We start from the raw sequence: 26505 nt of genomic DNA, 5'->3' as shown, positions 1-26505 counted from the left end.
TTAGGTAAATAGCCTCTCACTTCAGAATCTTACCCAGTCATAACTTATCAAGTAAACAGGTAATAAACTGATCTAAGGAGTTGTTATGAGCCATAGAGAGCTTACTGTCACTCATAACATAGCATCCAACTCTACTTGTCAACCTACAAAGGAAATAATTCGTCTGCCCAGACCATCAGCCCTTTCTTCGTGGATTTCCAGGCATGATCTACCATTTTTTCCATAGTTTCAAAAGCTTGAATGTATCAGTTAATTATGCATGTTTTCCTGTGCCGCAAGCAAAGGCCTCATGTATATTTTTCCCAAGCCCTTGCATCTTCTGAAGTTGTGCTATGTGAGAAAATTTGGGTACAGAGAATACCAGAGGGTGATAAAGGACAAGCGTTGGTTTTGCTCAGTGCTAGGATCCCTGCAGGCACTGTCCATGAGGCATCACTTTCTTATAGGAATCTCTCCAGATGTTTCAGTTGAATCTCACTTCTTGACTGAATTTAGGGGCACAAAATGTCTTGGTCTGGATTGATGGTACCACATTTAAAATATATTTATAATCTTTAACCATCCCAAGCATTTAGTTTGGTTGATTTTCTGTTATTTTCTAGTGGCCACTGTGTTGACTCATAACATAAGAGAAAATCAGCAGTTTTTCAGGCAATTCATCTTTTGTGGAAGTTTCAATCCTCTGATAATTTTAGACTGCTCAGACTGCAGGCCACAAATGTTTTGTCTTCCTGTGAGTCAGTCCCACTGCAGGTAGAATAAATCCTCGCACGCGCCAAGATGTGGTCAGAACCCTAACCTTTTGTTTACACAGCTCTCAAAATTTTAACTAGTCTCTCTGAATTTTTTATGTTTCAGGAACCAAAGAAATTACAAGTTTCCTGCTTAATATTAAACTAATTTCATGTGTGCTTTTGATAAAGGCATTCCTTTGACGGTGGCTCTGTTTCATTAGGGGTACAGTACTTTTGGGGGCTGAAATAGAGTCAGACAATACACTGCAATGTAACTCTGCCTGGCAGATTCTTGGCAGTCCTTACGTACCTTTATGAGACTCCATTGTGTGGACATCAATGTCTCCTCAACTGCTCTCAGACAGCAAGTTAGTGGCCATGAATTTGCCTTTCTAATGTTCCTTAGGTGTTTTCCCATCCAGTTTGGACTCAGAAACTTGTGCTAGGGTTTCATCTGCTAGCTAGCACTTCTGCAGTGTCATCCAAACAACAGTCCTATCTGCTTATCTCTTGGTGGCTATTCTGGTTCATTTTCAGTGGCTTTTAGTAACTGAGGAGGTCCTCATGCACTGAAAGGAGGAAGTATTCTGGAGGAAAGCTGACATGCAAGGCTTGAAGCTCAAGGCAGAGCAGCCCATCCGTTCATGCTGTGGAGTGTCTGTTGTCAGTTGTGTTTTGACACTTGCAGTACTTGTAAAAAATATTTTATCCAAAATTCTGAGGTTTCCACTGAAGGCAGCCCTCTGAAAGCAGAGAAGGGTGATTTTTCAAAAAATAAGTCTCTTCTGGGATGCCTCAGTTTCACTCAGTGAAAATTTGCGGATCGCTAGTCATTTAAAAACCTTCACCACAGCTTTCTGTTGCATTGGAGGCATTTTGCAGTAGGGCTCGTGTAAATCTCCTTTACGAAGAATAGCTGATGTGAATATAGGCTTTTCTGCTTAAGTATTTGTTAAATTCAGTAACTCACATTAAAAACAAGACCTCGTCTGTGCATAAGCAGTGAGCAAGATGAGAAGACTATTAAAATCAGTGGGAAGTCCGCCGCTGACTTGGAAGCGTTTGAGACCTTCCACCAGCCTTTGTTAGCAACGTGGGGTTGGTCAGCTAAAACACCCAGCGTTGTTTCTTGTCTCTTCCCATGTTTCCTTTCAGTAAAACTGCAGTTGCCACAGTGGATCGGCCCCACAGTCTGGTCCACAACACTCCAGTGGGACAGGTGTGGGTTGAGCCCAGGTAGGGGCAAGAAACTGCGCGGAGGCAGGTTACCGCCTAACCTGGCCCCAGGGAACATTTAATTTAGCCTCTAAAAATTAAAGGTTAGCTCGTGTCCTAAAGCAGGAGGATCGAGTTCCTACGTCCTGTGGGGTTTTTTTTGTTTATTTGAATATTTATTGCTACAGCTTTGCCTTTCCATATTCAACATTCAATCCGGTTTTAATTCTTGCTGAGCTCTTAGTTTCAACATTGCCTCATGGCAACGAGTTCTACTAGTAAATGATGAGGCTTTGAGGAACGATCATTCTTTTTATCGGTTTTAAACACACCACCTTCAATTTCAGTGAATTTCCCCAGGTTCTTATGAGACAAGATGAGACACATCCTAGAACTATTCTTTATTTGCTATTCATGTTCTCCTTCAGGTAAACAAGCCAATCTGTCCACTTGCTCCTAATACAGAAACTTGTAAAAACTCGTCCCTATGATTGGGTGAATGCAACTTTTTTTTTTAAGCAAGCAAATAAAGACAGTGGGGTATGTTTTTAGAAGACCTTCCTGTTAAATTTGTGGAATTCACTGGCATTTGAACGGCTCTCAGTAGTCACCAAGCTTCTGTCAACTACAAAATAGCCCAGAAAGAGGAGCAGAGCGAAATCGGCCAGTTTTTGTTGTTATTTGCCTTGCTCTAGTTCCCATGCACTGGCATTCTCCTGCTGGCCCCTTCACCCAAGTGTGTTGAGTGAAGAAAGCTTCTTCTATTCTATTTTAAAACTGTGTGTAAACATCAGCAAATGGATGAAGAATGGGCTCTGTCTTAAGTAGGTTGTTTTTCATGTTGTTCTGTTGAGGTAAATGGGGAGACATGGGAAGGTTTCTGTGTTTAACCATGACACCATGGCACACACACTACGCACAGTGCAAATAAAATTTAAAAACAATTACTGCTTAAGACGGCATACAGAGTGATTTCTGTAAACCTGTTATTTCTTACCAAACTGAATGGGCTGGTTTTGGATGCTGATGTAAACTCCTTATTATTTATCTTCCATAGGTTGTAATTCATTTTTGCACAACAGCTAAATACATTTACAGTTAAGGATTTTTTAAAAAATATTAATCTATTGTCTTATCTTGACAGATTTACGACAGTATAAAGTGTAGAGGAGTTACTGTGTTCATCCATTTACACTGTAAACTAATCTTGTCCCTGCATGTTGTTGCTTTTTCTTCCTTTTAAGTGGTATTCTCAGTGTTTTGTAGCATTTTCTTCTGTGTTTTCTTAGCAATGTACAGGTTTACTGTGTTAATCCATAGTGGGTTTATCTAATGTCTAGCTGCCCAAACGGCTTAAAAATAATGGGTCTAATGGTACATTCATATTGTGGTAGCTGGCTGAGTTTGAAAGCATTTTCAGCAGGAAAGGAAAAAAAAAATTGTTCTTTCAAATTGATTCAGAAGAGACATTTGTCAAGATACTTCTTATTTAAATATTTAACAAATAATTAGCTTACAGTGTAAACAAAAATCCATTTGTAAATCCCAAAGAATATGAAGGAAAATCTATTTGTAAAAGGCTGCTGGGAAGCTGTACAACATTAAAATAATCTAGTTGCTGATATTGTTCTCAAAAAGTGGTAATGTATTTGTTACCATGCTTCTAACTCTTGAGCATTGCCGAAGAAAATTGACTCAAGTTGGTTTCAAATAATGAGTATGTGGGATGAACCACAGGAGAAAGGAAAGGGGCTTGGGGCTGTGGTTTGGGTTTTGTTTTTTGGCTGTCATTAAAATGCTTGCTATCATCATTTTGACTATCCCTAGAAGTTGTTCCAGGAAGGGACAAAATTGCCAAACTTTACCCTGCAGCCTCTGTTGAATCCTGTGCAGGAGCTATTACAGCTCGGAATCGCGACTCAGAAGCCAGTAGTAGTTTCTCATATCTGAGGGCAGAATTTAGTGTCCTGTGCTGTTTGAGGCTTGGTGTTGGGCTCGTTCCTAATCACTGAGGAGGGTTCTGGTAGATGTCAAGTGAAGAGAAGAATAGAGCACGCATCCTTCACCACTCAAGCCAGACAATGAAATTAGAAAATGGCACTGGGAGTTGATGTGAGAGAATTCCCTTGGATTCCTAGAGGAAGAATAAAACAAGAATGAATTAATTAAAAGAAAAAAAAAAAAGAAAGAGAAGAGAAAAGAAGAGGGGGAAAAAAGCAGAAAGGAGAGGGGGGGGGAAAGAAAATAAATTAGAGAAACCCTGCCAGAACCCTCCTCAGGTTAAAGTCTGACATTAAAAACTGTATTGACTTTTCACATAAAGGCGCGTGTACTCACTGTTTCATCTGAGTTTCTGGTTCTGCATTTTTCAAATCTCTTACCAAGCAGTTTGCATGCATATGATGTTTGCAGCACTACCCACTCTTACTTGAAGACTGTTTTCAGAAGTCATTATTGAACTATAGGATAAAAAGGTATAAGCATAATTACGTGTTAAAGAGAATAAATATGTTCTGCTAGATAGTTAACCAGATGAGGTTAAACAAGATAAGATGAATTCTGGTCTTTTTAGAAAACTGGCAGTCTTCATTTTAAGCTACAATGTAAAGTGCTTTATCCTGAGATTAGGTATTGTGGCAGAAGCTAAAACTGCCTTTTTCCCCTAACCGTGCCAGAATACAACCTCCTTTTCTTTCTGCGCTAACAAGACTGCTTTACCACCACAGCCCACTCTAAGTAATTAAATCAATCCTTTGTACTTACCGTATTCTCCTCTAGTGACGGTACTAGATCTGATTATATGCTTCATGCATATTCAAAGTACAGCACTGACAGCTCTTTAATGAGCTCTTACTTAATCAGTACGAACAATGTTCATCTTGTTCTTTTTTTCCTCATACATTAGAGCTAGGAACAGTTGGGGAAAAAATGAAACATCCAGCATTCATTTGAAAAATATATTGTACTTTGAAAAGTGTCTAAGCTGGAGAAGTTGCATTCTGCCCTTTAAAAGTCTGATGGACAAATTGGATTACTAGTATTGGATTAAATAACAAATGGTTAGAGGAGAAATGAGAAAAGCTCGCTGTGATCACAGGCTTTAATATTTTTTGTTACTTATAAAGCTGAAGGGGTCTTTAACCAGTTATTAAAGTCAGGATTAATTTGTAATGGTCCAACTTACTAGCTTTAAAAGGGTTTTGTTGTTGTTGTTTATCAAAAACAATAGTGTAATGCATGTATTATGGAAAAAATTTAAGTTTAAGATCTGTGAGCTATTTATAGATTTTCAGCATCTTGTACTGGCTTAGATAAGGGGTTTGCATGTGTGGGATCGATTTGTTCTCGAGCGTGGGTTTTTTGCTTCATTTAAATAATCTGTACGGCTTGTTGTGGTTTTTTTCCCCAAGAACAACACAGACATTTTCCCAATTTGAATTTTCAAGTATTTGTTGCAAGTCAATTAAATACTTGTTTTACACTTGGAAAGTGAAAACAACCACCACCCCAGTAGCAGCAGCGTTTTACAGAGTGAAACTGTGTTGAAGAAAGGGTTTTTCTAAATTTTTTATTTAGAAGTTGTAACTGTGAGTTTAGCTTGCAATATCGCTGCAGTAAGAACACTCAGTTTTTCTTTGTTGAAAGTGTTTCATGTGCATCCTCTCACCAAGGAAAAAAAAAATGAAGTAATGCTCTAATGCTAGTGTATTTGCTGAAGAGTTATTTAAATTTCTTATACATGGGAGTTCATCTTTATTTTGCTTGCTTGGGAAGAATCTGTTTCAAGTCCATGCACAAGAATTTAAAAACTGACGGTCGACAAATAAAATATCAGCATTGACTACTATTAATATTGCACACATGTGTCATTTCACTGATCAAAAAGGCCTTCACCAGGGTAAAATTGGCCTTTTTCCAAATTGCAAGCTTTTTCTCAGCTTTTTCTTTTTTGCTCTTTCTTCTTTTGTTGCTGCCCGGGGATTTGTGCCTATCGCAGCCGATATCACATGACTGGTGTCAGGGCATCACATGGGTCCAAAGCGAATACAAAAACAGATTTAAAATTCTGTAAAAACAATCAAGACTTTGTTAATTCACTTTTAAACTGGCCTATTCTATGGATATTGCATGTGCTTTGGTGTCAGCATGGATATATTAAAACAGACACCTGTGCAGATCTAACTCGACAGCTTCAAGCTTTACCTAGATCTTTTCTCATTATATCTTGCAACTAACTTTATTTAGGAGGAATGCATTAATAGAAAGAAGATTATATCTTATGTTTTTAACCTGAAATTGCATGGCACGAAAGTCAAATTCAGATCCACCGTTGAGTCAAACACCTTGGAAACATTTATCTCTCCCATTTCTTTTTCGAAGCTTGCAAAATTAAATGCAGTAAGAGCTTGTATTTATAATCTTTTAGCCAGAGATCCCAGACCACCCCAAAACTAACTAATTGATTGAAATGTTACTGTAGCTGTGGATGTCTGGTTGTGAGAACTTTGCCACACTGCTGCTAAAAAAAAAATCTCATCTCATGCATTACAGAATAGACTAGTCATTTTGCAAAGATAAAAAAAAGAATCTATCCCCTTCTTCTTGCCCTCTCCCCTAAATGAATTCCAACTACTTGATGCATTTCAACAAAAGGTTGCTAATACTGATTATCATCTACTTCTAAAAGCAGACCCTGTTAGATGGACCAATACAGCAGCAAGGCCCTTGATCTGTAACTTAACAGCAAAGTGTACTGAACTGCTGAATACTGTTGTAAATGCCGTGGTGTGATATTTTATGCACAAAACTAGAAGTGGAGGTCTTGAGGGAGAGCATTTCTACATGTCAGATTTCTTCTTTCATTGCTCCATTGTCCAGGAGCTGGACCCTGCTGCTTTTGCTTGGAAAAGGACTGCAGGGCCATCCCCATTTTGGGATACTCTGCCCTTCTTGTCTCACTGCTAGCAAATTTTGACCCTAAAAGCACCCTTTCAGGAAGCTTCATGGACCAGGCACTTCCCAGGGTGATAAGTGGGTATGGGCGGATGTCTCGCATCAGAAAGAAGATGCTGTAACTTTTTGTTACTATGTGGGTCCACCAGTTCCACCCTAAGCTGACCCACTTCCCTGTTTATCTTCTTGAGACCTTCCCTTGCAGACAGCAGGGTGCACCAGTACCCTGGTGACCATGTGGTTGTCCATGTAGATTTGGGCTTGCACACTTCACTGGGGTGTGAACATGCACGTGGCAAGCACCTACATGCAAGCATTTTAAACAGTCTCATCCAGAAACTGAAAGCTTTTTTTTTTAGAGCAAACCAGTATTTTTTCTGGTGTCCTTCCAGCTTCAGGTGCTAGAAATTGCTTCTTTGCAACTAAGGATCCTATGGTTCAAGTTAATAAGATGGCATCCCAAAGTGTGCAGCACTTTGCATCAGAGATTTCAGAACCCTTTACAAACACCAAAGAATTAACGTTCAGCACCCTTGCAGGATCAGTACAGGTGATTATTCCTGTATTGCACATGAGGCACTTAAACTTAGAGATCTGCCCACAGTCTCCCAGTGAAGCAGTACCAAAGCTGGGAAGCGTACAGAAGACCCAGCTCATGCTCCTTTGCCACTATTCCAGGTTTATTCCCGAGATTAATTTTAAGCATATGAAATGTGTGAGTTTCATAATTCACTGAGGACCATATAGTCTTTGCTCTTCAGCTCAACTTGAGAGGTGAGAATGGCAGGTCACCACAGAAGCGCAGCCTCCACAAAGGACTTTCTTCTAGTCCCCAAGCTCAGGGAGATGGAATTTGGTTCAGCAGCCCTGCTACGTGGAAAGCCCAGTCAGGAGCCTTCAGGATGCTCATCTGCCTTTCCCCTCATGTGCCCTGATGGTGCAGGGGTGGTGACACAGTGTTAGAGAGTCTGGTAGAGCACAGCACTGCCTGCAGGTGGGCCATGAAGGGTCCTGATCCTCATCCTGCCTGGGATGAATGTGGGCTAGGGAAATACATACATACACATATGGGGACCCTCAGGCACCTGGATCCCAAGATTATTTGTACTTGTGCAGATGCTTCCTTTGATTGCAAGTTGGGGAGAGGAGCAGCTCTTTCCAGCTTATCATCTGAAAGAGTGGCCACAAACACAGAAGCTGAGCAGGTGCCCTCACCTTGGCCGAGGGTTCAGGATTGCCATCTCCTCTGCAGCTACTTTGATCCCTACCACATCATCCCAACTGTGCTGGGTTTGCATGGGTGGAGTGGATCTTGCCCACAGGGATTGTGTTTGTGTTTGGTGATGACCAGACATCTTTTATCAGTAAGGTTTTTTAGAGTGGGAGTATTGCAATATTGTAGTTCATTTGTAAGAATTTAAAAGATACAGTCCTTTTTAAAAGGTGTTAATTTAGGTCAGGGTGACAGCATGATAAAGAACACTAAAATGTATGCTGAAGAATGACTGCTTTCAAAGATTTATTTATGAAGCAGGCAGGACTTGTGGTCCTATGATATATTTACTATTTGTGAATTCACCTTGTCATGCTCAGTGATATTGGAGACTGATACTCCAAAACCTGACATGAAATATGTAGCTCAGTTTGTGAAATGCCACAATAAGTAATGAAGTTCTTTCGATTGCAGGAAGAAACACAGAAGAAGAAGAAGCTATGATGCAGGAATGGTTCATGCTGGTTAATAAGAAGAATGCCTTAATAAGAAGAATGAATCAGCTTTCTCTTCTGTAAGTACAGATGAACATATGTATTTACAAAAGGATGATTTTTCAGAATGTTTACCCTTCAGATAGATGCAAAAAAATTTTTACTCTCTTCCCATTAGGCTTCAAAAATAACCCCTGAAAAGTGAGTAGTGTGGATGTGTTACACATCGAGTAACTTGTTTTTCTCGTGTTTCAGACTTGAAAATGAGAAGCATGCAATGACACAAGATTAGACAGAGCTGTGAAAAACGAAATTAAAGGAATATTAAGCACTGTTACGTTTTCGAAGAACCAGCAGTAGAATAAAATTACGTTTCAGAAATGCACAAATAGATTTGGATTGTGTCTCAGATGAGTCAGGTGGAGTCTGTTCAGAAAGAGAGTAAATTTAAGTTGCTACCTGCTTTGTAGAAATCCTCAATCCCATTGCTAGTTCAGGAGCACCAGGCTGCTGAAGGGATATTAATAAATCAGTCACAGTGCAGTGATACCACCAATACTGCAAAGTAAGGACTAATGAACTTTTCTCAGTGGCACCATCGAGGAAGGGAGAAGGTGCTGCTCGTTTTCAGAGGCATTCTGTGCCCTGAGTGCTTCTTTCAGTAGGATGATATTTCTTTCAGTAATGCCACCTAGTGTAGATGCCTGCATACTTCTCTGGGAAGAGCCTCTGCTCACCTACTTCATACTGGGTCTGAACTTGACAGAGGATTCTACCTTCAAAATATTAAGTTTTCTAATCCCTTGTCTAATTTTTATTGTTCATTAGGGCAGAATGTATATACAGTAATACTTCCAGTGTTATATTATCTCAGTGAATAGGTTGATGCTGGAATTTGTTCCTTACATCCAGGGGAATATTTTATACTTGGGACATTCCACAGCAGCTGCTCCGAAGGTGAATATGAAATAGTTGCATCCTGTAGCACAGTGGAGTTAAACTGACAGAATTAAAGCCAACATTACACAAAAAGAAAAGCCCCTGTTACTGAATAGGCCACCTGAGCCAGGTTTTAAGTTTGTGTATCATTTGTTTGGAGTAGCTTAAAGTTAAAGAGAAAAGTCGGTTGCGAGTCCTAAAATCAATGTAAGTTAAAGGTGCTTTTAAGTGTTTAATGATTTAGTAATTAACATATTGATGAACATTTGCAACTTGCCTAGGGAAAAAGAACATGACCTAGAAAGGCGCTACGAGCTGCTGAACCGGGAGCTAAGAGCAATGCTTGCCATTGAAGGTAAGAGCAGTGCTGGGTGCTGAGGGGGGGAAATGCTCACTGCTGAAGGTGGCTGCCTGAAAGTACCAAGTGTGGAGGCTTCTCTGAAGCCCATCAATAATGCTGATATTTACATCACTTCGAGCAATTAGCACGCAGCAAATATGCTGAGTCTGCAATCCCGTTCTTAAGTTTTATATGTGAGGAAAAAAAAAATGAAAGTCCAAGATAAGGGACAAAGAAGTATGGTCTCATTGGAATAAACTTTGGAAACAAAGTGATGAAGAGGTATAGAGTATGTGTCCAGGGTTTAATATTTTTGTGTTGTAGTAATGCTCTCTTGTCTCTCTTATGGCTTTGCGCTGCTTTTGGTGCCGCAGGAAAAAGGAAGGGGTGACCCACAGAAGGGACCCTCCTTCCTTTTAATGTTTCAGACCTGTTTCACAACAGTATCTCACTGGGAGAAAAAAAAAAAGTCTTATTGGTTTTGGTGCTAAAACACTATGTTTGTCAAGTAAATATTTCATCACAAGCACCACCAGGATTAGTGCAATCCTTTGCACAAATTTTCTGTTTTCTCTGCAACTCTCCCCAGTTTAGTCACCTTACCTGAATGAAGGTAACACTCAGGGGAAGATTGACACGGGATAAATGGAACAATTGCATCCTTTCCATAGGGCTTTCCAGTGAATTGTACAATAATCCTGGGGATGATTCATAATAAAAAAATAAACATCCAGATAGCTTAAACCATTGCTTGCATTATTTTCTTATTTAAATATCTTAAGTGTTTTCTAATGCTGCCCCGCTTATACCTCTCAGTCACAAACGCTGCCTTATAGTTCAAAGATGTTTGCTTTAAAGTTAATCCTTTGGGCTCTGTAAAATGGACCTTTTGTCTAATCAATGCAAATTGATTTTGCTATTCTGTATTGACCTCTCAACCCTTTGACTGTCCATGGTAATTTCTTTCTTCACCTGATAAGGTACCTGATCCATAATAAATCAATTCTAATTAGTTTGGAGACTTCACTGGGAGCGTAAGTTTGTTGGAAAAAAGCAGCAGGTTTCAGGTGGCTTTTTCATATCTTTCCATCTGTGGTTATATTTTTTGCATAAGACTATGTTCACTGTATTCTTGGGTAATCTTGAGTCATAAATATATACATTGCTTTCTGCAGAGACAACCCAGATTAATTTGGAATCACGCTGATGAAATGTTTGAAACATAAAATAATCTAAAACTAGAGAGGAGCTAAGAGATACTGTATTTAAATACAAAATTTCAATGTTTAATTGCCTTATAAATATATACTTCCTTGAAATGTCCCAGCAGCAGCCTTTGAATGTCTGGGAGTCTGTACCATTCACACATTGCCTTGAACAAAAATCTGTCTTTTTTTTAATTTCTTTTTGTAAGTTCAGAGAGGGATGCCCAAACTCCAAAAAATCATCTTTTTTCCTTCTCTCTCCCTTTCTCCTTCTTTTTTTTTTAAAAAAAATTGCTGCTGGTGATACAGTGAACAGAGGTTTAGGAAGCAAACATAAGTGGTGTAGAATTTTAGTTATTTTTTAATTTTTTATATATATATTCAACAAAGTCCTCATTTTGCATTTTAGCTCTCAATAAGACTTTTAGTCTTCTAGAACTTTTAACACCTACCTAAAGAACATATTAAAGGAGAAAACTCTTCCAAGAAAATGGCTGTGAAAACTCAAAACACACATTTGTGACATCTTGCCTCTCAGTGTGTGTGCGTCGGTGCTGTATTGCTTTCTGTGCTCAAAAGATGCAAAGATACACTTTTTGGGAAGCGCTGGTAAAACCACGCCATTTATAATAAGATTTCCCTGAAGAAGCACGGGCTGCCTGAACAGCCCAGCGCTGTCAGCTCCGAGGCCATTTAGCCGATTGCTAATGAGTGCTTGGGTTCCCTGAAAGAGTTGAAAAGACAGATCTCACTTTTGGCAGCACCAGTTCCAAAGCTGAAGGTATGGGCAGGAAGAAAAATAAATACACATATATATGTATGTATATATCTAACAGGATGGGATCGGTTTGTTTGTCTAAAAGAAAGGCAGAATGCACCAACCCAAACTGGAACTTAAAAAAAGTCTTTGAAAGGTGGTAATTACTGTTTTGGTAAATTGCTCTAACTCTCGCACGCGTGACTATACTGTTTAAAAATCTGTCAAGCAATTTACTTAGCTAGTTGCTGACAAGGAAAAAAAAAAAAAGAGAGAGAGAGAGCCTTGCGGAAGGTAGGAGCCTGCTGATGGCAGATAAAGGCGGTTCTTGCCGTGCCTGCATGGGCAGCGTGCGGGCAGCGCTGGCGGCCGGAGGTGCTGCCCGTCAGGATGTTCAGTGATGTGGAGAGAGTGATGTCCCCTTCTCCAGCTGCTAACATGGAGGCACAGGCAGCTGAATAGCCTTTTGGAGGGTTACGGCACTTCACGAGGAACACATGAATGACCGAGGGTGGTAAAAAAAAAGGCAAATTCCCCCCTCCCTTCCCCCATTTAGCCGTAGAGATAAGAAAGAGAGAGTTTAACGCGCTGCCTTCTCCCAGCTACAAAGTGTTCCCCTCGGACTGTTCCGACCGAGAAAGGCCGGAACTCCCTGCCTAACAGGCCAAAGAAAATGCAGGTAACGGGGTCTGTTTTAACCTCTGCACCTTCCCAGGCATCCCGTCCGGCTGTGTGGAGCTGGGTGCTCGTGTACACAAGGTGCTGCATTTCAGAGACTGGTTTTTACTGCGTCTGTAGCCGAGTGCCGGGATGGCTCACTTTCAGCTACCTTTCCTCTCACTCCTTTCTTTTTTTTTTTCTTTTCAGTCGAGTTTTAATGCCTCCTTAGAAAAGATAAGTTCGTTTTTGCACACCTTGGGGTGGTGTGTTCATTTTCTGCCCAAGAAATGGATCTTCTTTTGGATTTTGTACATCTTGATTTATTCTTGGCTTATAGTTTGAAGTGGGTGCTCTTCTAAAAGGATTTATGCATAGGTTCACTATTTTTGTAGTTATGGTTTATATGATAAGCTTTTTATATTTAAAATCAATATGTAATCCTGTGGAGGAGCTTATCCTCTAAAACCCCATTTGTAAATCTATTTTAGCTTTGTTACACCGCGCAGCCACAGTATTCCATAGATTGATTAGGTTCAGCAGCAGAATCCTATCAAATGGCCTGCTCTGATGATGATGCAAACTCTTTCAGGATTGCTAGTTGACTGGAACTAAAGATAAGACCTGACTGCAATCCCCCAATGTGCTCTTTACAAAACTAGTGTTAATTTTCATCAAAGTGCCGGGCTTATTTATTATAGTGGCAAGGTTGAAGGTTTTACTACGAGAACTTTCGACCATTTCTATTAAAGCATTTCTATGGGACGTCTGTTTGCTCAAAGTAATTATCAGTTTAAGCAGTGGGGGAAAAAAAAAAGACAATATGAAGTCAATGAAGATGAATAATTGAAAACATTTCTACTTCCATGTGAATTTAGCAAACTCTGTCATTTTAAACTGCCCGTCGCAAGTGGTGGCATGGGGGCTTTAGCTTTCAACACTTTTAGCTCATATACAGCCTCAGAGCTTAATCCTATTTTTGTGCAGAGTGTAGCTTTTATAACAGTATTATTCTGGAATCTTCAAATTAATCACAGCCCATATTGTAGCTTCCCAGAGCTGCAGTCAGCCTGGGTAACTGTATGTGACAGGTGTTATAGGTAATCCTGGCTTAAAAGGCACAACAGGTAGGAATCAAACTTAAACACAGTTGCTTTTTTAAAACGTAGGGATGCTTCCCAAAACTGCTGTCCAGCAGTATTTCGTTGGATAAAACAAAATTGCAAGGTAGTCACCTATAAACTGTTATTTAAATACTTTGAGCCAGTTCCCCTTTTAACCAGTTGCTGCTTGACTCTTATTTATTTTGTGGAGAGGAAAGGCAGAAGAATCCTTTTCTAGAAATCGAAGTAAAACTGCAAGGGAATATTTCTGCCAGCAAGTTTTCCCATGGTGTATTTCAAACATTAATAATAAGCAAATGCAGAAAAACAAACAAACAAAACCCAAAACAAATAAACAGATTTGTTCAGTGAAGTCCTAATAGGACATTATTTACTACACAGGGCAAGAAAAACTGTATCACTTAGGAAGGGACTTAACAGAGAAAAATGGTACTGAAGGACGGAGCAAAATCTATACTGAAATATTCTGATTAAAATTTGCTTTTTCAAAAACTGAAATTGCTGCTGAAACTGGAGAACGATGAGATGAAGAAAGAAAAAAAGCTTTAAAAATATGAAGTGAAATTCACCAAAATTGAAAAAAAAATTAAATCAAGTCCAGGTAGAGATAATTTCAAGTCCCTTTTCGTCCAGAGCTTCATGTGCCCACATGTGCTGGGGAGCCTGAGTGTCAGCACAGTTCCCAGCTGGAGCGGGGGGAAAGTTAACCTGAAAGTTTGGGGCCACGTCTGGGGGGAAGCAAACACCCCTGAAAGTCTCTGCTGTGTCTCTCTCCTTCTTTTCTGTCCGGTTCGCTGCCGTGGCCCTTTTCAGGCTGGTTTTGTCATGCTGAGCTCGCACTGCGCGTGCAGAGGCATTATTTGTGGGGTAAAACCCTTCAGTTTGGGGAAGCTCCGACTTGTAGAGTGGCAGGGCACTGTGTTCTAAACGGGTTGAACTGAAGGAGCCTTACCCAAAAGGAGCAAAAGGGGAAGCAGCAGTGGAAATCGAGAGACTGCCCCAAAAAGTAGCACTTAAAAGGCCAAATTAAAGCAGCTTTGTGGCAGGAGAAATGGCTTGGATTACCAGTAATTTTGGCTGGTAGCTCCACTTCTAATCTGTGTACACCTGGAAAATTATTTCCTTGGCAACGGCGGAGGGGGAAGGGACACGTTTAAAAAAGAAAACGAGGAAGGAAAAGAAGGAGAAACAGGAAAGGAAGGAGAAGAAGGAGGAAAAAAAAAATACAAAGACTCCTGGGAAGTTTCGGCGGTGCCCTGCCAGGCCTGTATGTGCTCCGGGAAGGGCTCAAGTGCCACCGCACCGACTCCCTCCCTGCTCTCAGGACGCGGCCGTGCGCGTTGGCTGCTCGCGGTGTGCCCGCACACACACGTGTCGCCGTGGGCTTTCCTGCGGGCGTGTGGACCCGCGACTCACTCGTGGGCCCGTGTGCGAGGGCGCGATAAAAGCGGCTGCACATTCCTGCCTTTCTGCCGCTCTTCCAACCTTTATTGCATGATGATGCATCTGATTTTTAATTTGTAAATACAAGGCTGAAATTCCCTCTAGCACCACTTGCTTTCATAAAGCTTCTGAGCAGTTTGCTGTCTTGAATAAATTTGGCTTTGGAGGGGGGTCAGGGGGATTTGAACCACCGCATTCTTGCGGGGTTTGTGAAGATTCACATGGTAACCGGTGGGGAGCATTGTTCGGGTTATCTGAATAAGCACCAGCCATGTGAGTTTTAACATGATCGCCCAGGGCAATGGAGAGCGCGGGGGGGTGGGGGAGAAAGCCAAAAGGACTGCACCCTCTCTCCCCTTCGCGATGGGGAAGCGCGGCCGGGAAGGAGGAGGACACCGCCGGGCCGGTGGCGATGGCTTCTCCCGGTGCCTTTTTTTTTTTTTTTTTTTGGAGCTGGTGTCCTCTTTCCCTCCCGCTCCTCATTTGTCCTGCTATCTCCCTCATAATCTACTGCTCCTTCTTTTCATTGTTTACCTTCTTAATGAGGGAGGCGGAGAAGGCTGGGGCTTGACTGACAGCGACAAGCCCTCGCGGTCTGGCTGGAGAGCCGGAGGCTGCGGGCGGCCCCGGGGGGCTGCAGCGGGCCGGGCCGGGCCGGGCTCCGACGGGCCGCGGCCAGAGGGAATCCCTTTGGGAATAGCGAGGCGGCCCGCCTGCCGCTGGCTGCCAGCGCCGGAGGTGGAGGAGAGCCCTGCGATATTCTGTAGCAAGTGTATTTTTACTTCAAAGTGGAAAATGCTAATTAAGCGATACCTGCCTTTAAAGTTACTGCGGAGCATATGGTGCGCAGTGTGAGATTCCTCCAGCCGCTGAGAGCGGGCGAGGAGTGAGCAGGGAAAGGAGCCGGGCTGCGGGGAAGCGGGCATTCCTCCGGGAGGGGTGTCTCGGTAATGTCGATTACACAGGCAAAACAAAACAAACAAACCAAAATAAACAAAAAAGAAAATTCACACTAAAAGGAATCAAAAAAAAAAAGGGGAAAAAAAAACCCACCCAAACGACCCCGAAGTAGCTGCTGAGCTCCCCCAAGCCAAGGTGGGCGAAACGCCACCGGGCTGCGCTTGTACCCGCGGTAGCCTGTTTGGGGAGAGGGCCCCGGGCCGGGCCGGGCCGGGCTGTCCCGAGCTGGGCCGGGCCGGGCCGGGCTGTCCCGAGCTGGGCCGGGCCGGGTGCGGGCTCCCCGCCGCAGCGGCCGCGGGCTCGGCGCGGTTGGGCTGTGCCGGGCGGTGGCGGCCGCGGCTCTCACCGCTGCTCTTGTTCTGGTTCTCCCGCAGATTGGCAGAAGACCGAGGCGCAGAAGAGGCGAGAGCAGCTTTTGCTGGACGAACTCGTTATTCTCGTTAACAAACGGGACGCGCTGGTCAGGGACCTGGACGCGCAGGAGAAGCAGTGAGTCGGGCGAAGGGGGGGGGGGTCCCCGCCGAGCCGCCGCGGTCCCCACGGAAAGTTTGTTCCAAGTCCGCGGGCGCCGTGGCCGTGGGGGAACTCGGAGGCGAGCGGGGCCGGCGCCCATCCCACGCAGCCCCTCACCGCGCCTCCCGCCGCCTCTTTCCGCAGGGCCGAGGAAGAGGACGAGCATTTGGAGAGGACCCTCGAGCAAAACAAAGGCAAGATGGCCAAGAAGGAAGAGAAATGCGTTCTCCAGTGAGCGGCCTTCCCGCGGCGGCGGCGAAATCGCAGCGCGTCTTTCTTACGTTTTTAACATGCCGACATGAGACTGGGGAAAAAAAAGAAAAGGATGTTTTGAAAAAAAAAAATTAAACTTTTTTCCATTTTCTTAGGCCAGATCTAGGCTGTGCCGGGCCCCACTCCATTGTTTTTTGTTTTCCATTCGAGCGAACTCGCGTTGTCCCATGATTTCCGTGTGGGCTCAGCTCTCCTGTCGAAAGCGTTGGAAATGGAATCGCCGAGACCCCTGGCGTGCGGGCGATGCCGGAGATGGGCGGAAGGAGGAGAAGAAATAGTCTGTCCTGGTTTCTGTAGCTGGAGGAGGGCTGAGTTTTGAAATAAAAATGTTTTTGTCGTAATAGGATTAGAGAGGGGGATATAGGAAAAAAAAATCATTGGGAATGGTTTCATCTAGTCCTGCCATATGTAATACTTAATAAGCTACCTACATTTTATAGTTAGGTCAGATCCACCCCAGTTATTATTAAAAATGTGCTGTATTTACCAGTGGTTTATATCATCAGTTTTACATCTCCCGGGGAGTAGAGCCGAGCTGCTCTGGTTTACTCGGGGGGCTTCTCCCCCAGAGCTGGCACAAAACCCTGGGAGCGGCTGCAAGCGGAGCGGGGCAGCCCGGGGGCAGAGACCGGCCCGGCCCGGCCCGGCCCGGGGCAGCGCGACACTTTCCACCCGCGTCCCCCCGCGGGCCAGACCGCGCTGCCCGCTCCGCGTTATTTATTGCGCCCGGCCGCGTCCCCCACCCCGCCCCGTCCGTGTGCCCCCAAGCGTGTCCCGCGCTCGCATCGTCCCTTCGTGGAGCTCGTCTCTTTTATTTATTACAACACCGAATCATATATAAAGTTTTCAATAAAACCCGAATCTTTCTTACCGTAACTGCCGCTTTCCTCTTTACCTGGGAAACTCCATCCCTCCCGCCCTCAGTGGGCCGGGGAGGGGGCGCGGGAGGCGGGAAGGGACCGATCCCGGGGGTGGGGGGGCAGCGGGGCTCCGCATCCCGGGCCCCCTCGGCCGCCGGCGCATCGCCAGCGCAACGAAACCCACCAGACGGAAAAGTTTTTCGTTTGATTTTAATAAAACGAAACTCGGGGAGGGGGAGGTAAAACTTTTCCCCGCGGGGCCGATGTCGCCCGCCGGCGGCGTGGGGGGTGCAGGGCCAAAGCCTCGCTGCGGCTCCGGGCGCGTAAGGAGCGCATCCGCGGAGAGCGGAGCGGGCAGAGGGGAGCCTGAACCACGCGGGGTCGCGGCTGCCGTCCCGGGAGGGACCCCAACATCGCCGGTGGTCCCCAGGTACAACTGCGACCCGCGGCCCGCTCCCCGCTGCGCCCTCCCGCTCCCACCAAAAAAATTTCCCCGTGGAGGAGGGAAGAGCCTGGTTTTGCGCGAGCAGCCGCCGGTGCCGCGGGCTCTGTGCCGGCCCGGGGGACTGGGAGCTGCCCCGGATCCCTCAGGTGGGTTTGGTCCTGTGCGAAGTTTGGGAAGATGCGCGGAGCACCCCGGCGCCGAGGTTGCTCGGGCAGCGGGCTCCGCCGTTCTCCTCTGCCCCCCCCCCGCAGAAATACAGGGGCTGGGAACGGGAGGAAACACGCTCCGAGAGCTCCGCGGCTGCGGAGCTCAGCGGAGGCTCGGGAGGGGAGGCAGCGGGAAAGCCCGCGGCGCTCCCTGCCCGGCCGGGCACCGGGAGCTGCTGAGCCCCAAAGCAGGGGGCTGCCCCTGGGGGCGACGGGGGCCGTGGGCGGGCGTCCTCCCCTCCTCGGGGGGCCGGTGCTTGCCTGGCTTTTGATGCAAAAAAAGTAACTCAGTCTCTGGGTTGAGGGATAAATAAGTGTGTGTGTTTCCCCCGTCTTTCGCCCCCAGCCCGGCAAACCGATCGCAGAAGGCCCCCCCGCCCTGCAGCCGGCCCGAGCTGCCCTTGCCCTTCTCCGCCGCCGGGGCCGAGGGTCGCGTCGCGCAGCCCAGCCCAGCCCAGCCCAGCCCCCTGCCCACCCGCCGCTCCCGCCCCGCCGCCGACCTTACCTGGGCGCACCGGGGAGGGCGCCGGCTCCGTCCGGCGGAGGGAAGGGGGGGGTCGGAGTCGCCAGGACCATCACCTCGGGGGGGCGGCGAGCTCCGCGCCCACCCTTCCCGCAGCCCCCGGCCGAGCCTGCGGGGAGGCGTCCGCAGTTGGGGATTGGGCAACCGCGGGAGTTGCGGGGGACTTTGGGGGGGCATAGATACCCCCTGGTGTGCGTGGGGGGGAAGTGAGGGGCAGCCTCCGGGGGTGCCTGCTGTCCGCCAGGACAGGAACTGCCCCGGCGGAGCGAAGGGATGGTAAGGCGGCGGGGGCGGGAGGGGGAAGCGCAGCCCGGGCCGGGAACTGCCCCGGCAGGACCGGGGTAAAACGGGGAAGAGGGGCTGGAAGGGGGAGAACTGCCCCCGCAAAGTCTTCCTCCTCCCTCCTCCTCCCTTTGCTTTTTTGTGAATGGGCCGCGGCGCCTTTGTTGAGGGGAGAAGTGCCCGTGTCGCTGACTTTTGCGGGCGAGCAGAGGAGCTAGCTAACCTCCTTCTCTCTACTCATCGGCTCATCGGCTCCCTCCCGCCCGGCTTAGACGGTTCCCTCCTCGCACAGGAAAAAGATTTGAAAAGAAGGGAAAACCCCCCCAACGACAACAAAATAAAATGGGGTGGAGGGAAGTCTTCCCCCCGGGAGACCGCGCTCCGATCGGGGCCGGCGGGCAGCGCCTTTGAACATTAGCTCGCTTTCAGCTCCACTGCAATTAGAGGGAGTTGATTTGGGGAGACCAACAAAAGCCGCGCACCGGAGCCTCCTCAGAGGTCCCGGTCCGCTCCGCCGCCGGCGCGGCCGCCGCGCCCCGACCCCTCCGGCCCGAGCAGCGAGGGGGATCCCGCGGAGCGGCGCGGAGGGCCCCGTGTCACCTCGACCCTCTTCGCCACCACTCCCGTGCGGGCTCCGCCAGCTCCCCCCCCCGCCCCCCGCGGTGCGCAGCAACCTCTAAATTCGGGACGCGCGGGGAAAGGTGCGGTCTCTTCTGTTTTATTGGGATTTTAAAACACAAAGTTTGGGAGAGCCCCCGGGCGCTGGGGTGGGGGGGCCCCGACACCGCCTCCCACTTCCCCAGGAGCGCCTTCCGCGCCGGCGAAGGCGGCGGCCGAAACTTTTTCTGCGGTCTCCTCGGGTGGCAGGGGCGCGCAGGGCGGCGCGGAGCCGGGCGCGGAGCGGCGTGGGGGGCTTCCCGAGGGGGGGGGACAGAGCTGCGCGGGCGCGGAGCGGACCCTCCAACCCCCCCGCACTTCTCTAAGAGTTCCCACCACCCGCCCTCCCCGCGGAGGTTGTGCGGGGCACTGCGCGCCCGCCCCCCGCAGCCCTGGCCCCGCCGGCCGGCTCTCCGCGGTGCCGGGGCCGGTGCGCGGGGGAGCGCGGAGCGGCGCGGGGCGGTGCGGAGGAGCCGTCGCCCCGCGCTGCCATTGCCCGGGCGGCTGTCAGTCAGGCGGGGAGCGGCCGGGGATTGGCGCCAGGCTGGTTACGCAGTTGCTTTGCGCGCACATACAAGGGTAGGGCCGGGGGTAGGTGATCAATCCTCATCAGGGCCGCGGCTCCATCGCCCCGACAGCGCGGGCCGCCGGGCAAGGTAAACGCGGGGCGCCCCGACAAGTCGGAGGTGCGCGGCTCGGCTTCGGGCAGCGCCCCCCCCGGCCCCCCTCCCCAGCCCGCCTCTCACCTGCCTGCCCCCCCCGCTCCTTCCTCCCCCCGCCCGGCCCCCTCCGCGCCCCCCGCCCGCTCCGCCCCGCGCTGCCCCGCGCAGCCCCCGCCGGGCGGGCGCTCAGTCGCTCCGCAGGTGGCCGCGCAGGTGAGGCGGGCGGGGGTGGCGGGCACCGCGCTCACCGACGGGGCGGGCGGCGGGACGGAGCGTAGCGGGCCCGCGGCACCGCGAGCGGGGGTGATGAGCGCGGCTGGGCCGGGGCTGCCTCGGGATTTTCCTCTGTCCTCTCTTTCTCTTTTTCGCTTCTATTTCCCCCTTTTCCCCACCTCTCTCCAGCCGGGACGGGCCGGCTCCGCCGCGTCCCCGACAAAGTTATGCAACGGCGGGTCACGGCGTTGCCACCCGACCTGCGCCCGGCCCCGGCCTACCGGGGGGTGCCACGAACCCCCACCCAGAATTTCCCCGGGGTGCCCGCCATACCCCCGGCTGGGGGGACAGTTGTCTCAGCCTCGGCAGCGGGGGCCGCCCCCGGGGCTCGACGGGACCGCCTGGGGTCTCTCCGCTCCTTCCTCCCCTCCGCATTTATCTGCGGGATTTTGCCACCGAGCCCGGCCGCTGCCTTCCGAGCTGGGTCCCGTGTATGTGTCCGTTCCCCCCGCCGGCCCTGCCGGAGACCCCCGGTAGGGCCCCGCCGCCGTCCCGTCCCGGCTGCCGGCGCTGTCGCCCGCTCGGCTGCCGGCGCGCTCCTTTTTCCTTTTCCCCTTTTTAACTCTTATCCATTTCTAATTAAAACGTCCCCGTCTGCTCGCTTTTAAATTAATTATACTTCCCTCCTCTGATACCTCCTTTTGATTCCTAATCCAATTATCTTTTTAAATAATTGCTTTATCTCTCCCGATCGCCGGGCACTGTTGCCTCTCGGCACTTGCGCGCAACTCGCCTTCGTTTAAAAAAATAATAATAAAATTAACAATCGGAAGCCGCCCGCCCGGTGTCCCCGCGCCGGGTGGGCGCAAGACCTGCGGGAGCTCCGGGCGCCCCCCGGCAGGACTCGGGGCGGCCGGAGCCTCACCCGCTTCTCTCTGCTCTCTTCCCAGGCGCTCCGGCCTCGCCTCTGTGCGGGGAAGAAATCCGCCCGTTTCCCGATCGTCGTTATTATTTTAAAATTTTTTTTCTCTTTCATTTTTATTTTTCCCTCACTTCACCTGCGATCACTCGAGGACCTCGCGGCGGTGACGGCGGGACGGAACGAAAAAAAGTCCTTTCACGCTGATTTTCTGCTCCGTTTTTAAATTATCGTTGGCTTTTAATTTTTTTTTTTTTTTGCCTCTTGTTTGGTTTTTTCCGGGCTACTTTTTATCGGCTTTTTTTTTTTCCTTCCCTTCTTTTTCCCCCTTCCCACCCCATACATTTGATTTGATTTTGAATTGGGTTCGTTTTTTTTTTTTTTCTGCGGGACTTTGGAAGAAACTACCCGGCTTTTAGCATGATGTCTTACCTCAAACAGCCCCCTTACGGCATGAATGGGCTGGGGCTGACGGGCCCCGCCATGGACCTGCTTCATCCCTCCGTGGGGTATCCGGGTGAGTACCACGGGCCTCGCCTGCACCCCCCCCTCCTCCCCTCGGTTCCACTATCCTCCAGCAAGCGGAGGGCGAAAAGTTCATGTCCCAGGCTGTTTTGGAGGACCCGATGGGGCTGTACGGTTTGGGGTGGGCTGTGGGGTGGGACCCCTGTTTGCCTGCACCCCTGGCTGGAGAGAGTGGGGTTTAGCTGAGTTTCTCCCCTGTTCCGGGAGTTTCTTCGTTCTTGCGGCGATTTTTAAGGATAAAAAAGTTTTAAATAAAGAAAAAAAAAGTAGATTTATTTCGGCACAACGAAATCTCCCCGTGGCTCCCGCTGGAGCCAGGCCTGACCCTTCCCCAGCCCTGCGCCCCTCGCCCTGCCCTCAGCGAGACGGGGTCCAGCAGCCGTGGGGCTGTGGGGGCACTGCTGCAATTTGGGGTCGGCAGCAGGGGTTTATCTCAAGCTGCTGCACCAGGGATCCCGGGGCTCCCTCCGTGCTGTGGAATGTGCGGGAGGTGCGTGGGGATCCGGCGTGACCAGTGTGGCCGTGCTCATCCCCCAGCCACCCCACGGAAGCAGCGGCGGGAACGCACCACCTTCACCCGCTCGCAGTTGGATGTGCTGGAGGCTCTCTTTGCCAAGACCCGCTACCCCGACATCTTCATGCGGGAGGAAGTCGCCCTGAAGATCAACCTGCCCGAATCCCGAGTCCAGGTACCGGACCTGCGTGGGGGAATCCTGCATGGCTGTGTGTTGGGGGGATGCAGGGACGTCCCAGCTCAGCTGGCGCCACTCAGACTGAGTGTTCCGTCCACACTCATCCCTGTTTCCTTGGGACAGGGGTGCATGTGGGCTTCGGTCCACTTGTTTGTCCCATTCAGCCGAAGACGGGGCATTTATTTTTATTTATTATCCTCTTGCGATAACATTATTTTTATTAATATTTTTCTGTCACACTCCACCTGCCCCAGAGCACAGCAGCCCCACTACCTGAGTGCTTCCTAGAGGTACTTCCTCTGGGCACTGTTCCCCAGATACCCAAAGGGTTGGAATATGCAGGCAGCACCCAACGCAGGATCTGTCCCCCAAAACCGTATTTTGTCACCATGACAGGGATATGCACGAGCTGGGACACCTCAGCCATTGACCCTGATCATCCTTGCTTTTGGCAGGATGTGGTGTGGCCTGGGTGTTAGACCGGGGTGGGTTTTTTTATTTGGGGGTGTGGGGGGATGTGCTGATGGCTGGGTGCAGGTGCTCTCAGAACTGGTGCCAGGGTGAGGTTGGTTGGGTTCTCACAGAGCGAAGAGCCCCTTCTGGGGCTCTCTGGGCCCCCTGCTCACCCCACCACCCCTCCTTGCTGCCCTGCACCCCGTTTTCTCCCTCCAGGTCTGGTTCAAGAACCGCCGTGCCAAGTGCCGGCAGCAGCAGCAGAGCGGCGGCGGGGCCAAGAGCCGCCCGGCCAAGAAGAAATCCTCGCCAGCCCGGGAGAGCTCGGGCTCCGAGAGCAGTGGGCAGTTCACGCCGCCGGCAGCGGCCTCCAGTTCGGCCTCCTCTTCCTCCTCCAGCTCGGCCTCCTCAGCCCCGGTGGGCGCCCCGGCATCTCTCAGCACCCCGGCGTCGTCCATCTGGAGCCCGGCTTCCATCTCCCCCGGCGCGGCGCCGGCGGGGGTGACGGTGCCCGAGCCGCTGCCTCCGGCCGCCGCGTCCTGCATGCAGCGGGCCGGCCCCGCCGCCACCGCCGCCTCCGCCAGCTACCCCGTGTCCTACAGCCAAGGCGGGGGGTACGGACAGGGGTACCCCGCGCCGCCCTCCTCGTCCTACTTCGGGGGCGTGGATTGCAGCTCCTACCTGGCGCCCATGCACTCCCACCACCACCCCCACCAGCTCAGCCCCATGGGGCCCTCCTCGGTGCCAGGCCACCACCACCACCACCCGCTGAGCCAGAGCTCGGGCCACCACCACCACCATCACCATCACCACCACCACCAGGGTTACGGCGGCACGGGGCTGCCCTTCAACTCCTCCGACTGCCTGGACTACAAGGAGCCCGCTGCTGCCGCTGCTGCCTCCTGGAAGCTCAACTTTAACTCCCCCGACTGCCTCGACTACAAGGACCAGGCGTCCTGGCGCTTCCAGGTCTTGTGAGGGGCCGATCACCATCCCCCCCAAGCTGCCACTGACCCCCCACCTGGGGTCCCCCCACGACCTCCTGGGCAGGACTCTGGCTCTTCCTCCTCCTCCCTCTTTGTTAGCAGTGGCGATGCCCTGGGGAGGTCCTGCCACCCCCATCTCTACTGACTGATATTTATTTTGCTTCCTGCGTCGCTCCACCAGGTTTATTATAATTATTATTTTTTTAAACGCAACAGAAGAGGAGTTTAAAAAAAAAATAAATTAAAAAAGCCTAGCGTCTCCCCTGCTGCCCCCCGGGCAGAGGCGCAGGCTGGCTCCTGCCCTGCCGGTGCCCCCCCACCCCCAGCTTTGTGCGGGGACCCTCAGCCCCTCCGGGCACGGAAGCCCCGGTTTGCCGGTCCTGTACAGCCTCTTGCCGCGGGGAGCGGCGGGAACAATGTAAATACTAGGTCCGTTCCAGTGACCACGATTATTTTTAGTTGATGCTGTTGGGTTGGCATTTATCTAGAGTCTAACGTGGAACAGAACGTAAAAAAAAAAAAGGAACAAAAAAATAATCTTTTTTAAATTTTAATTTTCTTCCCTAAAAATGAATCTTTCCCAGTCTCATGTCCTCCGTCCATCCTCGAGGGCTCTGCACAAGCTTGGCTGTGCCGTCCCGGGGCTGGGGGCAGGGGTGTGCAACAGCCATGGGGGACGCCCAGAGGGGGAGGCAAAGGGGGAGGGAAAGGCTGCCCAGCTGATCCGCAACCTGCAAACCAAAAAAACCCAAAACTTTTGGAAAAAAAAAAATAAAAAGGCAAGAAAAAAGCCGTAAAAAAAGTTTTGGTTTATTTTTTGGGGGGAGGGTTGCAGGGGCAAGCAGCTCTGCTTTGGGGCTGGGGGAGGGGCGCACGGCTTTTCGGGGTGTGTTTTTTGATTTGGTTTTCGTTCTGGTTTTCTTGAGCCCCTTCTGTCGGTCGGTGCGTGGTGGCGGGTCGGTGCCGCAGCCCTGCCTTGCCCGCCTGCCTCGCCCGCCTGGGCTGGGGCTTTCCGGCAGCTTTGCCCCGCAGGGAGGAGAGGGACCGTGTAAGCGTGATTTTTGATGCCGTAACCCCATGCTTACCCCTTCGACTGTAAGGGACCCCTTTCTTTCTTCGCCCCAACCCCAATAAAATCTAAACTAATAAACGCAGTGGTGTGTCCTGTGCTCCTTCCTCCCTCCCGCCTCCTCTTCCTCGTGAAACTTCCCTGGGAAGAGTGAGGTGCTGGGAAAGAGTTCCTCTGGGGTCCCAGCAGGAGGGGGATGTGTGTGATGAGTTTGTGAGTGCTCTGGAGGGGGACCCACCGCCACTTCTGCAGGTGTGGGCTGGGGACCCACTCTTTCGTTAATTGACGCTTAATTGGTTACTGATTTATTGCTGCGCCGCGGTGTCGATGGGGCTCACGGGATGGGCAAACACTGGCCGAAACAGCAATCCCCCCGCAGCTGGTGGGGCAGTCCCCCAAACTCGGGACCCACGGGCACGCCTGAGTGGCGGTGGTGGGGTGCGAGGGCCACTCGGACACCCAGCCCCGCAGCCAGACCTCTGCCCACTGTGCGGGGAGGGGTGTTCTGCACTCGTGCTTCCAGCCCTGGCTCCCGGCCCTTCCATCCTCACCCGCTGCCGGCTGGGAAGACAGGGGGATGAATTATTGCTCGTGACAATCCCCCCCACCCCTTTTTTTTTTATTCTCCTTTCCCCAGACCTTCCCTGCGGTTGTTGGAAGCTGTCAGCTGGTGCCGGGGCTGTTCCTACCCGCAAAAGACTAGAGCTGAGGGCACCAGCGGGGCCACTGCTACCCTGCTTGGGTCATTGATACCCTGCTCGGGGAGCACTCCCAAATTCCCATGCTCCTCCCTGTGCTCTCGCATTAGTGCCCGCTGCATCTGGAAGCTCGTGGGCTGTGCCGTGTGTCCCCATCCTTGGTGTTCCCAGGAACTCCCGGAGCAGTGGAGACCGTGGTGGGGTGAGAGGTGTTAAGGCATTGGTGTTCTCCGTGCGGCCACTTTGGGGAGGGTTTCACACGCTCCCTCCCGTCCCAACTCCCCCCGCCCCAGCGTCGTGGTGGATGCGAACGGGGCTGGCAGTGCTGCTGCTGCTGCTGCTGCTGCTTCTGCTGCGGTGGGAAAACCAACGGGGGTCAGCCCCAGGTGCCACTCGTGCATCCTTCCAGGGTCGTGGCCATGGCATAGCCCCGAGGCGAGGGGTGGCCTCCCGCACCCCACGGTGCAACGGGAAACGATGGGAGGGGACGAGTGC

At 50.0% G+C, this 26505-nt stretch overlaps 2 protein-coding genes across 21 annotated transcripts in view; both read left to right on the top strand.

Moving 5' to 3' along the window:
• The window catches only part of EHBP1 (EH domain binding protein 1), a 212190-nt gene extending 194494 nt beyond the window's left edge, over positions 1-17696 (top strand). For 18 of the 19 annotated variants that reach the window (XM_051783616.1, XM_051783615.1, XM_051783631.1 and 15 more), the window contains 4 exons: positions 8590-8689; positions 9830-9903; positions 16409-16523; positions 16692-17696. In XM_051783616.1, the coding sequence (XP_051639576.1) occupies positions 8590-8689; positions 9830-9903; positions 16409-16523; positions 16692-16782 (380 nt within the window). In that variant the 3' untranslated portion in view covers positions 16783-17696. Of the gene's footprint in view, positions 1-8589; positions 8690-8864; positions 9763-9829; positions 9904-16408; positions 16524-16691 lie in introns of those variants that run through there. The other variant, XM_051783634.1, reaches the window with a different exon arrangement.
• A 2715-nt stretch (positions 17697-20411) lies between these two features.
• On the top strand, positions 20412-24447 carry OTX1 (orthodenticle homeobox 1). 2 transcript variants are annotated; one of them, XM_051783652.1, is made up of 4 exons: positions 20412-20449; positions 21619-22104; positions 22650-22801; positions 23477-24447. In XM_051783652.1, the coding sequence occupies exons 2-4, from the start codon at positions 22008-22010 to the stop codon at positions 24233-24235; spliced, it is 1008 nt and encodes a 335-aa protein (XP_051639612.1). In that variant the 5' UTR covers positions 20412-20449; positions 21619-22007; the 3' UTR covers positions 24236-24447. The 2 variants fall into 2 exon arrangements, with proteins under 2 accessions (XP_051639612.1, XP_051639613.1); XM_051783653.1 differs by lacking the exon at positions 20412-20449 and adding an exon at positions 22208-22221 and having other exon boundaries at positions 21513-22104; positions 22628-22801.
• Positions 24448-26505: the final 2058 nt, after the last annotated feature.

Source organism: Manacus candei, unplaced genomic scaffold (genome assembly GCF_025592945.1).
Source record: "Manacus candei isolate 608988 ecotype Guabito, Panama unplaced genomic scaffold, ASM2559294v1 h1tg000017l, whole genome shotgun sequence".
Classification (NCBI taxonomy): domain Eukaryota; kingdom Metazoa; phylum Chordata; class Aves; order Passeriformes; family Pipridae; genus Manacus; species Manacus candei.
Note: the sequence above shows the minus strand (reverse complement) of the source record. Positions and strands in the feature narration are given on the sequence as shown.